The sequence below is a fragment of the Mixophyes fleayi genome, chromosome 9 (genome assembly GCF_038048845.1).
Source record: "Mixophyes fleayi isolate aMixFle1 chromosome 9, aMixFle1.hap1, whole genome shotgun sequence".
Classification (NCBI taxonomy): domain Eukaryota; kingdom Metazoa; phylum Chordata; class Amphibia; order Anura; family Limnodynastidae; genus Mixophyes; species Mixophyes fleayi.
In genome coordinates, this window is record NC_134410.1 from 114,627,764 (window position 1) to 114,643,922 (window position 16,159).

Below are 16,159 nucleotides of genomic sequence, written 5' to 3' on the forward strand. Positions count from 1 at the left end.
TATTATATGAGAACAGAAAGTAAGACTTACGGTCTAATGCACAGTATAAGAGGAATTGCAGAAAATTAGGCACAGTTGCATACTTACCAACTTTAGAAAGTTGGTTTCCAGGAGCCTGCCGGGGGAGGTGGGCATGATGGGTGGTGGGGCTCCAAAATGCGCAGGGCCCAACACCGCGATTCCGGGTTTGGGACCAATTCTGCCCACTTCACTAGGAAGCACTTTCTAGTGAAGTGGGCAGATCCGAGAGATTGCCACACTCTCCCGGGAGTCTCCCGGACATTCCGGGAGAGTTGGCAAGTATGCAGTTGGCAACTATAACTAACAAAAGTGTCAGTAAACAAATAACAAATAAGAGTTGGCAAGTAGCAACAGAGTGTTATTTCACAAATGGTTTTTAAATATGTCTGACTTTGAGGCATTAATAATTTAATAAGTAAAGTACATTATTAGAAATATAGTAGTCACTTTATCTGACAGTCACATTTATGTGTAGAATAGATCCATCCAATAAACTACACAAATTACTGTAACACTTCCCCCAATCCCGGGAGACAGCATGCAATTCCCGCCAAACTTGTTCCTTTACTGCGATTGGACAACACAGCTTCGACACCCATTGGTAGATTTCCATTACGCCTTAAAAATCGCACTTCAAATGCTAATTGGTTAGCGCATCTAAAGCTCTTTCTTCTGATTGGCTGCGTAACAGACGCAGACGTACTGTAGTCGCCTGTCTTTCCACCTCTGTAGTTATTGGGTCCAAGCCCGTACCTGTTCTGGTTTTCTATTGGCTATTTCTGACGTATCTGCTATCATTTCCCTCCCATTGGTCGGCACCTCCTCCTACCTGTCTCTCAATTGGTTGTTTCCAAACGCCCGGTATCCGGGTAAGATGGCGGCTGTAGAACAGTGCTCGCTGTCAGCTCAATGGCGCCCAGTTTCCCTTACTCACGTTGAATATCCTGCAGGTAAATATGTTCTTCCAGCCTTCGGGCGTTGGCTCCCGCGAGCCTGAATTACAACTGCCGATGAAAGATCTAATGGCGAGATTGTGATCTGTTCACGGGACTGTCTGGGCTCTGCGCATGCGTATTGCCCGTAACATAGCTGGCAAGTAGTATGGCAGAGTTGTGCGCATGCGCGGCATGTATACAGTATGTGTGTACCTGGGGTCCTTGTGATGGAGACAAGGGACTGTCCATTGCTTGTTGTATTCAGGACTTGTCCTATAGTACAGTAGAGTGTATGTCTGTCAGATCCTACAACATAATGTGCTCAGAGTATTTCCCAGTGCTGTAGTCTGTCCTCAGGGCACATTTATGTCGTTTTGTCCTCCTCTGTGTACCCCTGGTCTAATCATTTATAGCTATTTAATACATTTTCTTGTCTGTATAGCAGTTGTATCAGAAGTATGTCTCCAGCTATTACCATAGAGACGTGCCATGCATTACAACTTGCCACAATGAAATATGTATAGTGTGTGTGTGTGCGCGCGCAGTTTAATACCCAAATACTTGTCTGCAAAGAAGCAGGGTCAGGGCCATGCTGCATGCCTACAACTATTACTATTGACATGCACAATACATTGTGACTGATCACAATGCAGTATGTATATGTTATGTGTGCAGCTTGACCAGGCAACCCTAATGTCCAGCACTTTCCTCTAGAGTTATGAAATATACAACTACATACTATGTTGTAAATAGGAAGCATTCTCAATGCCTGCAGATATGCTTCATGCATTTAAACTACAGTTTCAAATCAGTATGTGTAATTCATAGGATTAGTTTTCAATGGCTGACTGTAGCCGTACTAATTGCCTGGACAGCATAGTCATCAGAACTGCTGTCTGTTGATGTGTATGTCTTTAATGTACTGCGGTCAGATCTCTCCCTCTTGTCTCTCGGTTCAACTGTGAAACATAATAATAATATCATCATTTTATTTTTATAGCGCCAGTCATATTCAACTCTGTACAGAGAATATGGAATCATTCACATCAGTCCCTGCCCCATTGGAGCTTATAGTGCCAATTCCCTAACTCGGAATACAATAGATTCAGTAGTCCTTCTCAATCTACACGTGCAACACTGTCCTTCAAAAAACCCTTTCTGTATTCATGGAACTCCGTGTCTGTCTTTCCATAAGTGCAACACCCTGTCCTCATAAGTCCCCCACCACTGGTATATTACTATTGTCACATTATGTCAATTAGAGTAGGCTAAAGCCTACAAAGATTACCAAAAGCTTGGCTACACATGTGCGCCATTATTGAATCATACCCCAGTGTCACCCAGTTATCGGTCTGTCTATTTGGATAAACATTAATGTTTAGAGACCAATAACCATGTCTGTAACCTTCAGTGTTCTGAATATTACACTTCCACACCTGAAAAAATCAGCTTCAGTGCTCTGTTGGTATCGAGTTGATATGTAGTTTGCGTTTCTTATGGATAAAGTGCTCTGGTAGTAGAGTAATTTATATTGGTAAAAAGTGAATATAAGTGAAATGACCAAGACCGCATTAGATGACTTCCCTCCCCACCCCACCAAAAGAGAGTCACTGAGTGTATAACAAGCCAGACCACTGTTGTATGACGTTAGCTATTCAATTACATTTTTTTTTTTTTTTACTTTTATTGACCTAGAATTATGGGATTTACATTCTGTTACGCTGCCTGTAAACGCAGCAATTTGGACGTTTTGAACCAAATTGGTGTATATATGAACCCCAATCGCCACTGAGACCCGATGTCTGCAATCTGCTAATGTGTGCTGTCATTGGCTGACCTTTCTAATTGGGCTCTGTACACAGAAATTTGTATTGCAAATCCATATTCTCATTGTAGACCAAATACTAACTGTAACTGTAAGAAAAATTTATAGGCGTGTTAAATTAGAGAACTCGTCAAGTACTTGTAAAGGTCCCTTCCTTATGATATTGTATATCTTATGGTTCATGTTGGAAAGAGACCGTTTGGCAGCTGACTGATAAGAGACTGTTCAGTCATAAGTCTCTGGTCCCTGTGTAAAATCTCACTATACATGTGATATAAAAGAAAAAAATATTTTTCTGTAGTGGAAAAATAACCCAAACAACTACAGCCTGTGTATTAGTGAACTGAAAAATAATCTTGAGACGACTGGAGTGGTTATACTTTACTAATTATCTTTGCCATGATCTCTCTTCCTCCTCTGCAGTAGGTTACTATGTTAGGAGGGAGGTGCTTCTGTAATAGAACAGACACACAGTGACTGACAGTTTGGCAGACTTGCTTTTCAGAAATGCATTGTGTGGATTCCTACACAGGGACAGGGCTTGTGATATCGAAGCACCTTAAGCGACTGCAGTCTCTGCTTATTAACTTGCATCAGAGCTTACCAGTATTGTAAATATGTGGGGGTTGTCTGTAATGGAGTGTAGGTGTAAAACTTTACTTTTTAACAGAGCTGCAGTGGAAAGTCTGTGTAATACCAAATACTGTAGTTTACCTCCATGGCTCATATCGGACTATTTAAATGTTGGTGTTTAATGATGAGTTGATGCGTGTGCCCTGGCAGAGATCAATAATACTTGGGAGTACTTAATAGACTTGGAAGTGGTAAATAATAGTTTATATATTTGTGTAATTCCTGATTAAAGAGGGATCCCTTTCTCTAATGTATGACCAGAGCGCTCTCTCTCATCCTCGGTAGACTGCGTTAGACTCCAGCATTCATCTTGATTTCTCTGCTCTGTGGTTTCCTTGAATATTTCATGATAATGGCTCAGCAAAACTGAGTGACTTAATTATTCATAAGACTGTTCCTCTATACTGCAAAAGCAATAGGCACTTTCCCATTATATTGTTAAATGAGCCATGTTTGTACAGCCCTGGCCACTGATTGGGACTAAATGGTGTAGGATGAAGGAGCTGGTTAGACGTTTTTCATGAGCCAAGGAAGTGGTGGTCCTTGCGATCTATAGAAATCACTTTAAAATATTAGACATCAGCAATACAGGTTTAGAGCTTTGGCTACCCAGCCGAGAGATTGATTGATACCGGGCACTCAGCTACTTCAGCTGGCAGATAGCCACAAGTGTCCCCATGCAGCACAACAGAGGAAGGAGGTTCTGTTAAGATAAATTGTGACCGTCCTGGTTGCCAGCAGCCGACTGGCGTAAGATTTCTACAATGACTGCATCCTTAGTGTCTCCACCTTCCAGTCTCTCCTCAACCCCTCTCCTATCCTTCCAACCGTACCCCCCCATCGGTAGCTGCACAGAAATACCAGTCACTGCTTTAATATCCGTGGCTAGTAATGCTTCTGACTTGCAGTAGCCACACACACACACTTTCCACACCCAATAGCTACAATTGTTATTACTCTACCCTATGTATCAATTGTTCCCCACACCACTTAGAGTGCAAGCTCATATGGCCAGGGACATCTTCACCTTCTCATATCATTGTATGTTATTTATGTCTATCCTGATCCTGTCGGTACATACTGAATAATACGTTGGTGCTATATAATTAAAGGATTATTGTTATAATTGATCTAGTCCTGTCTGGTATTACAGCAGGGTAGACAAAATAGTCCTAAGAACTAGTCGGTCAAATCTAGGAGCAAGCAGGATCTTTTAGGGAGTCCGGTAAGCTGTCCATACATTGGCCCCGATCGTGTTTGATGTCGCTAGGTCCTAGTAGTGTATTAAATAGTCTGCTTTCTTATGAAGATTGGTTCAGCTCCCTAACTGTCCTCCTCCACTGTATAACAGGTGTTAAGTATGTATTCACAATGACAAAACAACACGTACTGTGCTAGCAATGTAACTGGTATAAAAGGGACGCTTTAAATGACTAAATGTGATATTTACAAAGATTTTATTCTTTTCTGTTGCCTTTATTAGAAACCAGTCCATTGCTTCAAAATATGGTGCCTTAACAGCATTGACTCTTGTGGTCTACTTGTGATGTCCACCAAATAAATAGTAAGCCACCTTCCTGCTGTCTCATTGTATGTTGTTCTTGTTTTAGGGGACGTTTACGGGCAGCTGTTGGCCTACGTCAGCCTTGGACCAGTCGTCATTCTCATCAGTTTTGTGACATTAATTATATTCAAGAGAGAGCTTCACACGGTTAGATTCCGTCTTACTGCTCCCTCTTTTGAAACTCACTTTTTAAGATCCTTTCATTCCAGAACATGTTTTCTCATTGTCTCTTTCTATTTCAGATTTCTTTCCTGGGCGGTTTGGTTGTGAATGAAGGTGTCAACTGGTTAATAAAGAATATTGTGAGGGAACCACGTCCCTGTGAAGGTTAGCGAGAATCTCGTGTACTCTAATGTGAACTGCTCACATCCCGTGTGTCCATATGGAGCTTCTGGTTTGTGATTTATTCTCGATTTTAACATTTTGGTTTTATGTCCTGCTTTTGACAGGTACACACACAACAGTCACCACGGAATATGGGTTACCCTCCAGTCATTCACAGTTCATGTGGTTCTTCTCTGTCTATTCATTCCTGTTCCTATACTTAAGGTGAGCTGTATTTCTGTGAAACCTTGGCTCCGAGTCTAAAGGGAGGTGGGTTACAAATGCTTCATGGGTATTGATGCTTTGTACATGGTACACGGTGGCTCAGTGGTTAGCACTTCTGCCTCACAGCGCTGGGGTCATGAGTTTGATTCCCGCCCATGGCCTTATCTGTGGTAATTGGCTGCTAATAAATTGCCCTTAGTCTCTCTCTGTATGTGTGTATGTGTAGGTGTGTTAGGGGATTTAGACTGTAAGCTGCAATGGGGCAGGGAATGATGTGAATGAGTTCTCTGTACAGCGCTGTGGAATTAGAGGCGCTATATAAATAAATAGATGATGATGTTGATGGGTGTATTTTCGCTTATAAAGTTATACTTGTCTTTTAAGCACACATCTGATTTCGTTTGGACTTTAACTCGGGCTGTTTTCATTTCAGGATGCACCAGACAAACAACGCGCGTTTCTTGGACTTGCTCTGGCGTCATATACTGTCTCTCTGTCTCCTGGCAGCAGCCTGTCTAGTCTCGTATAGTCGGTATGCACGAAGCTGACATTCTCTTCCATTTACTGTTGGGCACTGGGTGTTTGTCTAATGTCCCCTGCTTCTTCTGCAGAGTGTATCTAATGTACCATAGCTGGAGCCAGGTTACTTATGGAGCCGTGGTTGGAAGCATCCTGGCTGTAGCCTGGTTTGCTGTCACGCAGGAGATCCTAACGCCATTGTTCCCTAGAATCGCTGCCTGGTAAGTCATAAAGAGAGTGACGTACGGAACTGTGTTTTATACTGTGACGGAATTATACATGTTCACGTTAGCCAGTGATTATTCTTCTTTAAGTGCTTAAAGCACAGGTAATGATCTTATTCTTTTTCTGGATAGGATAATGCACTCCCTGCTGCAAATTATATGAATACTAGAAGTCACTGTGACCTTCTAAAAACACAACGCTGTGTGTTTTATATACTTAGAATTGCTGGGCAGACATGTTTCCCGTTAATTAGGTTAATCTCGCTATAGTAAACAACTTCCCTAATGCACAGGTTGTAAACCATTAAAGACAGTGAGGTAGGAAGGATGTTTATAGAAATAAGTCAGTAATAAGCAGTGGCATCTGTACCTAGAGTATCTAATCTAATATATAAATGATTAGTGGCGTCTGTGTGTGGAAAAAAAAAAAACAAAGTTGCAGCGCCACCTGCTGGGCAGAGTTATACACTGACCTACTAAATTCTTAGTGTGTGTGGGGAAAAAAATTCAAAAAGGGCTGAAATTTGGTAGGGCTCAAACTCATTTTCGTGAGGTAATTTTACCTCATGAACACACATGTGTAGAGGGGTGCGTTAGTGTGTGTGTGTGTGTGTGTGTGTGTGTGTGTGTGTGTGTGTGTGTGTGTGTGTAAAAAACTATTTTCTCAGAAAGGGCTCATCCAATTGACCTGAAATTTGGTATACTGACATTATTTGACAAAAAAATTATAATAGTGAAGTCAGTTAACTTCCATCATCCCCCCCCTTCCCCCCCGTGGGAGGGGTAGTAAAGGCTAAATTTACCAGTTGAGGGGTCAAACTCTTGACCGTGTGGGTATTTATTTACCAGAGCCTGTGTTTGGTCATGGACAATTGTATGTCGCATTTTCACGAGTACGGAGAAGCAGTGATGTGAAAGTGCAGGTTATGAATACTGCCTTTCAAGAAGGACTGATTGAGCACAGCAATAAGGTGTTTAGCAGAAACGTTGTGTATCGAGAGGTTTTAGAACAGTAAGACGATGGAGATTAAGGATGTGGCGATGAAGGATGAGGTGATGAAGAAGAATGATGAGGTGGTGACATGTGGACAAAACCACGTTAAAAAAGGGCGCTTACGTCGGGAAGTAACGCTCTTCCCCTGAGGAGGTCTGGCCTGGCCTATATATATGTGTTAGCTGGCTCACTTTATTTAACTGGTATAATGAACGGTACAATTATACATGTAATTTTATACTGACAGCAGATGTTGGCTGAATGTGGCTGCCACAGTTATACTAAACAAAAAGACAGTTGTCTTATCCTTTACACTGCATATCTGTGTGTGTCTAGAAAAATGAAAACATGAGGTATTAGTTCATATTTTGATCAAAACATTTAAGCCTGCAACCCAGCGTCAATACTGTTTGGGTGGGAATATGGAAAGGGCTTTTGCGGACATTTCCCTCTGTAATGAGATGAACCAGATGTACAGTGTCTCTCAGTACTACTTAAAATATTAAGCACAGATAAAGACCAATTACCCCTCTAATCTGTTGGTTTATTGCAGGCATGATCGTATGTCTTTACGTTTCTTTTTCTTGGACATTTGTTCCAAGCCGCTACTACACCAGCCTTCTGTCTCTCGTTTCCTGCAGGCCAATCTCAGAATTCTTTCTAATTCGTGACACCAGTCTCATTCCGAACATCTTGTGGTTTGAATATACAGTCACCAGATCAGAAGCCAGGTAACTATTGGAAGGGGAACCTGCATAGACATGGCTGTGCCTGTAGATGTGTCTGAAGGTAGCTCTTGTTTGTTTTTAAGGTCGCCATACAAGCACAGACGTTGTTGGGTCATTTGAAGTCCCTTGCTGCTGATTAATGTGATTAATGAACCATCACATATGTGGCATTTCACTGAACGGCCATATCTTTTGTGTATCAACACCATAATATGATTACTTGTTTTAAGTGGCTTCCCCTGTTGTAAAAAATGTTATTGACTGACCCATTAGTTTTCACAAAATAGCTTTTAACAGTACTCCCCCAGCACCCTATCTGGCATAGGTGATGTTGCCTGATATCATTGAGGGTATGGTTAGCTCTAGAGCTTGCAAAGAGAAGACCGGTGCATAGGGCAGCAGAGTGACTCAATGGTTAGCTGTTCTGCCTTACAGCACTGGGGTCATGAGTTTAATTCCCGCCTTAAATGTGAGGAGTTTGTATGTTCTCCCCGTGTTTGCGTGGGTTTCCTCCGGGTGCTCTGGTTTCCTCCCTCACTCCAAAAAACATACTGGTAGGTTAATTGGCTGCTAACAAAATTGATCCTAGTCTGTGTGTGTATGTTAGGGAATTTAGACTGTAAGCTCTAATGAGGCAGGGACTGATGTGAGTTCTCTGTACAGTGCTGCGGAATTAGTGGCGCTATATAAATAAATGGTGATGATGATGATAGGCTCATGGTCTCGCTCTGTACAGCCTGTGTTTAGCCTATGCATTTTGGACACTATAAAAAAGTAGCAGGTTAAAGCTGATGTAATATTTTAAATTTTAAATTTTGTTTTACTCCTCCAGGAATAGACAACGTAAACTTGGCACAAAGCTTCAGTGAGTGCAAGACAGACCAACTGACAGGGAGATGATGGTAGGATTCACAATATTTTGGAAAGGAACTGAAGCCAGTACAGCCCATGGCGCACCGAAGAACATTTAAACTGACGGACCAAAAGAAAGAGAGAGAGGCCTTCACTTGGGTTACGATGCCAGTCTTGCCAGCGGCCCTCCTCTGCATGTCAGGACTGGGGCCAACCAACGCTCTCAAATGCACGCTGTCCCATGATCCTCCTCTGATCGTTCAATTGACAGAAGTCGGATTGATGGAAAATGACAAGAGCTGAGGTTGTTTTTCTCAAATTCTTATTTTTTTCCCCCCCTCCCACACCCCTTTCCTTTTAAGGAGATGATCAAATGAAATCCAAATTCCAGCAAACAAAACAAAACCCTTTTTAATAGCATGAATGCCACCTTTTATTTATTTATATATTTTTTAAAATAAATAAAATGACGCTAATAAGTATGGGTTGGTGAATGTCGGCGACTCTCGGATGATTCTGCATATTATTTTTTATTTTCTTCTTTCGACTCGCACCCCGACGACCACAGGCATTTAAGCACCACGACCCTGGGTTTCAACAGCGCTCACACTGCGGGCCTAGCTTGGCGGCCAATTTAATAATAATGCCCCATGGGCCTAAGCTATGCTCCCCGAGGTGCCTATTGATGATTGACGGCTGGAGGGCTTGAAGCAATTCCTGTTGCACTTTGAACAAGATTTCAATTAAGGACTACAAATAACCCTTTTAACACTAGTGATATTTTTTTTGTTTTTATGTATTGTTTGTATGAAAGTGGGTGGAAATGGGACTGTTTTTCTTCCTGATTTGTTACTTGTCAAGCTCCATGGAAAGGTTGATGTGTGCAGTAACAAGGGAGCCTATCTAGCTCTGTAGCCTCCTAAGTTGTTCACCTTTGACCTTGCCTGACACTCGGTTAAGCCAATGTTTCCACTGCTTTTTGTACTATAGGAGAGCGCTATGTTTAGCCTCTATAACAAATCTAACTTTGTTACTTCTGCCTTATAGTGTCAGAAACAAAACTCCTATTATAATCTCAGACATGATGACCGAAATTTAAATGAGTGAGTTGCAACCTTCACGTGCTGGAATGGGTGTATTTGTATTAGATTAGCGGTGTTCCACTTTTTCCCTTTAAATCATGTTGGACTGCAACTCCTGCTCTGTCAGGTGGTGATAGGATTTTTATAATTGCTAAAAATTAATTTCTTAGTCCATAGGGGGAGCCCGGGAATATTTGGGTATAGTGTAGGGGGATAGGCGTGTGGGAACTTTAAGAAACGTTTACGTTTGACACTAGCTCCTCCCCCTCCCCTGTTTGGCCTCAGCCCCACAGCCAAGGAGATACCAGAGAGAGGAAAACAACAACAACTTCCTTCTCAAACAAAATAGCACATCTTGTCAAACAAAAGGAAAAGCCAGAGCAGGAGGGCTGTGTCCCCCACTTGACTAAGAGAAATCTTAGGCGAGTAAAAATCCTGTTTTCTCCCGCATCCAGTGGGAGGCACTGGGAACATTTGGGGAAAGTCCCTAAGCCGCCATCACGTGGGAATGTTCTGAAGAAACTGCTTGAAGCACCTTTCTCCTGAAACTGGCATCCCTGGATGCAAACACATGAAACCTTTAGAACCCAGTAAAATTGTGAATCGAGGAGCCTTCCGACAAAGCTGCTTAGTTGAGGCGCCATGCCGCCCAGGAAGCACTCGCCGACTTTGCCTGAAGTTTATCCGGAACAGGTTCTCCAGCCCCACCATAAACCAGCTGTAATTCATTGAGTAATAGTCACCTTAGAGGCTGGCCAGACCCTGTTGTGCGCATCATAGAGCACCAACAGATCCTCAGTCTTGCGCCAATCTTGGGTTCTACCCATATAAGTACTCAAATCTCTGACCACAACCAGAGAACGAAGAGAAATCTCGTCCTCAGAAAACAGACATCTGCTCAGGGTAGGGATAACAATATCATGACTTATGTGGAACCAGGACACCCTTTAAGGAAGGAGGGCTTCGGCCAAAGAACTGCCCTATCCCTCATGATAAACAAGAAGAGGAGACTTGCTGGATATGACTGTCCGCTCCAAAACTCTTCTAGCCAAAGAAATGGCCAAAAGGAAGACTGCTTTTCACATAAAAAATTTCAAATCCACCATGTCAAAGGGTTCAATAGGGGAATGCTACAAAGGCATCAACTCTAAGTTTAAGCCCCAAGACACCACTGGAGGTACAGAAGGAAACTGCATATGAAGCGCCCTTGCAGGAAAGTCTGCACATAAGGCATCAAAGCAATTTGTCTTTGAATGAAGACAGAGCCGACATCTGAACCTTAAGCGAACTTATGTGCAAGCCAGCGTCCAGACCATCCTGTAAGAACATAAGTAACCTGGATAATAGGGGAAAAAATGGTAGGGAATGCTTTCCTTTCACACCAGGCAATATACGTCCTACAGACAGGATTGGTTTTGGCCTAAGCCGGGTTCCGAGCCCAAAGCATGTTTTGCACCACGCGCTCAGACAATGCCTTTCGCTCAAAGGATCATGGCTTCAAAGGCCAGCCATTCTCAACAGAGGTGGGGAAAAGACGGTCCTTGACTTAACAGGTCTGGCTGGAGTGACCGACTCTACGACCGAGAATGTCGGTATACTAGGCCTTCCGAGGCCAATACCGTACCACCAGAATAACGGGAACATTTTCAGTCCAAGGATCACTTGCCCTGGAGGAGAAGAGCTTGATCTTGTGGTTCAACTGAGACGCCATCATGTCGATGTCCGGTTGACCCCATCTGTCCTCCAACTCGAGAAACACCTCCAGAGGGAGTGACCATTGCTGGGGTGATGTCTGCCTGCTCAGAAAGTCCACCTCCCAATTTTCCACTCTTGGGATAAAAACGACCATGACGGGCCGAACTTGATTTTCGGCCTATTGAAAGATCATGTCTCTCGCATGGCTAAAAGACTCCTGGTGCTGCCCTGTTGATTGAGGTATGCCACCCCTGTGGCATTATCAGACTGTGTCCTCACCACCCTACCCTACAGCAAACGGTCCGCTGATCTTAACACTGCTCGCAGTTTCAACACATTGAAGACCTTTAAAATGGGCGCCCCAACCTGTAAAGTTGTCACCAAAGTCCAATCTCAGACTGAGAAGGTTGGAGCCCTACAGATATTGTCCTTCTGCGGCCACCAAAGGAGCAACAGACGAACCTGAGGGGAAAGATGAAACACTTGACTAGAAAGTTTCAGGTGAGATCTGTTCCACTTCGAGAGGAGTTCTAGCTGAAATTCCTATGCATGAAACTGAGCAAACTTGACTGCCCCAAAAGTCGATGCCATCTTCCCCAGAACCTTTTATGCAAAAGTTACAGAAGTCTGTCTAATACCCCATGTAGACCATACCATCTTCCGCAAGGCCTGAATCTTGTCCGCTGTTTTGTGGGTGTCTTGGAGAAGACCCAAAACGATTATTCATGGGGACAGATTAAATTTGGACTTCTTGAGATTGAGGATCCAACTGTGAAACTCCAGAGTCTGTGCTGTAACCCGGACATGGATGGGAAAGAAGTACCAAAGGGGACTCTGCCTTCAGAAGAAGATTGTTCAGATGAGGAATGATTGTGACCTCTTTGGACCGCAACAGTGCAGCCATGACTGCTATGATTTTGGTGAAGACCCATAGAGCTGTGGGCAGACCAAAAGGAAGAGTCCGGCCCTGGTAATGGTCTGATTGAACAGCAAATCGGGGGGAGGGAGTGATGGCCCTCACAGATGGGCACATGCAGGGAGGCGTCCTTGATGTCCAGAAACACCATTAACTCCCCTTGTTCCATGCTGTGATACACTGATATCAGAAACGCCCATATTGTATCTGGTCACCCGCAGGTGTTCAAAGAGCCAAAACAGAACACTCCCAAAAAAAGGAAGTGCCTTTAGAGTTGTCTTAGACTCTACATCAGCCTCCCAGGACTTAAGCCAGAGATTCCAACTGGCCAAGACCACAGAGACAAAGATCTGTGCCCTTATTAGTCCAGGGCTGCTTACCCCCAAATAGTCTTTAGCCCTCTGAATCTGTTCCACCAAAGGTAGCAATTCAGGACTCGGATGGCCAACAAACTCTCTGAAAGCTGTTTGGACCAATATCCCACAGTCTTGTTCACCCAAGCCAATGCGGGCCTTAAAGTGTCACGTGCTGCTACGAAAATGGACTATCGGCTATTTATATAGCACCACGAATTTAGTAGGGCTGTACAGAGAACTCTTACATCCACCCTATTGGAGCTTAGGGGCATATTCAATTAGGATTCCCGGCTGCACAGGTCCCGGTACTTCTGTATTTCTGTGCACACCCATTGTGGATTTCCGGGTGTGCACAGAAATCTGCAATGTTGCGGTACCATAATGACACTTTACACGCGCAGCCGTGAATCCTATTTGAATATGCCCCTTACAGTCTAAATTCCCTAACATATACTTAGGATACCCTCAACCTTATGGTCCGCACCGTCCTTAAGATTGGCTGTAGTGAGAAAAGGGACTGTAGTGACCTAAACCAACCACCCAACAGGGGCTTCCACCCTTTGGAGGTGCTTCCCATTTAGCAAAATCCTCAGGGTGAAAAGGTAACCGAACTACAGCTGCCGGAATACCTGGTACTTCCGATCCAGCCCCGACCAGGCTTCACCCTACACGTCCTCTTTGAGGAATAGGGAAAAGAAAATGAATTTTTTTGACCGCCATGCAAACAGACGGCTCCACAGTCTTAGGGACTGCAGTGTCCAGAATGTCTAGCAACTGGCACACTGCCCGACTTAAATCCCCACCCCCATGACATTCAGAGGGAATTTCCTCCCCAAAACAGGAGTTCTCCACATCAGACTCGACAACCTTTTCACCCTTCTCTTATGAAGAACAATCAGAATCTGACTCATTTCCTGACTAGAGCGCCACCAACCTCCTGTTCTTACATGATGAAGATTAGGAGCGTGGTGTCCCGAACCTTGTACTGAAGCCGCTAGACCTCACACCCAGGCAGGTTCCTCGGAGACTGCAACCACGGACCCTGCAGGACCCTGGCCCAGGAAACAGAAATAGGATCTGCCTGCCTCCCAGCAGAAGCAGGAACAACCTGGGAAAGACTACCCTTCCCCCGGTTGGGAACGGACCAACCGGCCAGTCTCCCTACAGAGTCAGCTAGTGAACGAGCCCAAGCAGCCTTCACTGAGTCTGAACTAGAGCCCCTTGGCAGCGGTTCATCTGGTCCTTCAGCTCCAAACAGCGCACAGCTGTGCGTGCAATGGAACCGCCGTTGCGACTCCGATAAAGCACAGGAGGCAAAAACATCCAAGTAAATAAAAAAATAGAATTTCAATAAATTAAAAAGGCCCATCATCCCCAATACATCATATGTGTCTGACACTAAACTAAACGGAAGCCTAATAGGAACGGGGTATAGAGGGAGAGGAGTTAGAGTCAAGTGTAAACGTTTCTTAAAGTGTCCACACGGCTACCCCCTACACTATACCCCAATTTTCCCAGTGTGCCCCCAATGGATGCAGGAGAAACTAGAATTAGAAGTCCGGTCCTTAGTTTCCACACTTAGAAAATTATTTTTATGACTGCATCCTATGACTTTGCCAGTATTGCATATGAAAACTACAGTCGGGGGCTATGCAACCTCACTAAAATAATAGTGGGATTTTCACGCCATGTTCCTGAAGTACAACATGCAGATAAACCAGTCCACAAGGAGAAAAGTTTTTTGGTTAACTGCGTGGCAGCTCTTTGAGTCAATGCCCCATACACTTAGGCAGCTTGCTACAGGCTTGTCTCCTCCGTGCAGGTTCTTCTGCTCAGCATGTGAAAGCACTAACACAATAAGTGAAATGAGGGGGGGGGTTTCCAAGACACTGTTCCTGGCGACAATATTCAAATAAACCACTTCAAAAAGAGAGATAGGGAAAATAGACTTGTGGGTATTGAGTTTCCTATTGGAGTGGTTTATTATACATTCAGTGAAAGTGGGAATGTCCGCTGGGCTGGGTTGACACAGGCAGCCCTGCAGTGTACACCCAGCTGTCTGACCACTGTGAATGCATGCGTATGACACAATGCATCCTAACTGTTCTGTGTAATCCCAACCAAATGACGTCGTTTACAGCAGTAGTTTTAATGTAAACTGTCACGTTTGTTTATAAGGGAGGAAGTGATGCATCCTAAGCACAGCAGATGATCTCTATAAATGTTAGGATATTCTGGTGTTTTGAATCGCGTGGAAAGGGCTTAAGGACAGATCTTGATATCTGCCTTTTATATTGTTGCATTGCAAACACTTGTCTACAAACGATACATGTCCTGTATAAATGACTAGCAAGAGCTTGCACAGATAAGATTGTTACTTTTCCTATGTTTACTGGGGACTGCATGGAAGGCTCCCAAAATTCACCCCCACAACATGCAAATTGGGGGCATTTTTGGTAATTATTATGTAGTTAGGGCACCAGTCTGCTTGTTCATCTGCATAGTACAGCCCCGAACCAATACTGTGGTGGCTGTATGGTACCCGTACATTGGTCTACCACTGGCTCTTGGCTCAAAATCATCACTCTTGTTTGTTTTGTTTCAAGTGTGAGTGTAATGAATTGAAACTTGTTATTTTTATTTTAAAATAAAACTGATGCAAAATACTGATTATCTTCTTGTTTGTTTTTTAAACCTGACTCTTTTTGTCTTCAACACATCCTGTTTTCGCAGTGAGGAATCGCCTGTGTTCAGAACAACTATTGTCACAGTGAGGTCTTGGACCCAGATTAAAACTTCTGCATCTCTAAGCTGTGTTCTATTTTTCAGGAGCTGGTCTTTTGTCCCACACGAGAGCAAAAGTAAAGTTTGCAAAGGAACGTGTTCTCAAAGCAGCAACAAATCAGTATGGAATCTAAGTCGGACACGAGGCACACAGGATTTCGGACAACTGTGTCTGAATAATTTAGGTGTTTTACCATAGAGGTGATCTGCATTTAGTGGTGGACCCAGAGATTAGTATAGACATAGATTATAGCAGTGTTTCCCAAACCCAGTCCTCAGGGCTCCCCAACAGTGCAGGTTTTCCATATCTCCTTGCTGGAGCACAGGTGTATTCATTACTGAGTGACACATTGTAACAGATCCACAGGTGGTCCTAATTATGTCACATGTGATCCGGAAAACCTGCACTGTTGTGGAGCCCTGAGGACTGGGTTTGGGAAACCCTGGATTATAGCATTGGGAGCTGTTGTTCTGCAAGTTAG

General features: G+C 43.7%; 1 protein-coding gene across 1 annotated transcript; it reads left to right on the top strand.

Moving 5' to 3' along the window:
• Positions 1 to 863: 863 nt before the first annotated feature.
• On the top strand, positions 864 to 15,559 carry DOLPP1 (dolichyldiphosphatase 1). The gene is made up of 8 exons (XM_075185071.1): positions 864 to 971; positions 5,025 to 5,125; positions 5,221 to 5,305; positions 5,428 to 5,527; positions 5,961 to 6,059; positions 6,139 to 6,267; positions 7,906 to 7,995; positions 8,825 to 15,559. Exons 1-8 carry the CDS (start codon positions 896 to 898, stop codon positions 8,859 to 8,861), a joined length of 717 nt encoding a protein of 238 aa, XP_075041172.1. The 5' UTR covers positions 864 to 895; the 3' UTR covers positions 8,862 to 15,559.
• Positions 15,560 to 16,159: the final 600 nt, after the last annotated feature.

Bases quoted from the DNA above. Each gene is read 5' to 3' on its own strand.
- DOLPP1 (XM_075185071.1), top strand. From the start codon at position 896: ATGGCGGCTGTAGAACAGTGCTCGCTGTCAGCTCAATGGCGCCCAGTT. The intron at 5,306-5,427 runs GTTAGCGAGAAT...TGCTTTTGACAG, and splicing joins GGAACCACGTCCCTGTGAAG to GTACACACACAACAGTCACC. The intron at 6,060-6,138 runs GTATGCACGAAG...CTTCTTCTGCAG, and splicing joins TGTCTAGTCTCGTATAGTCG to AGTGTATCTAATGTACCATA.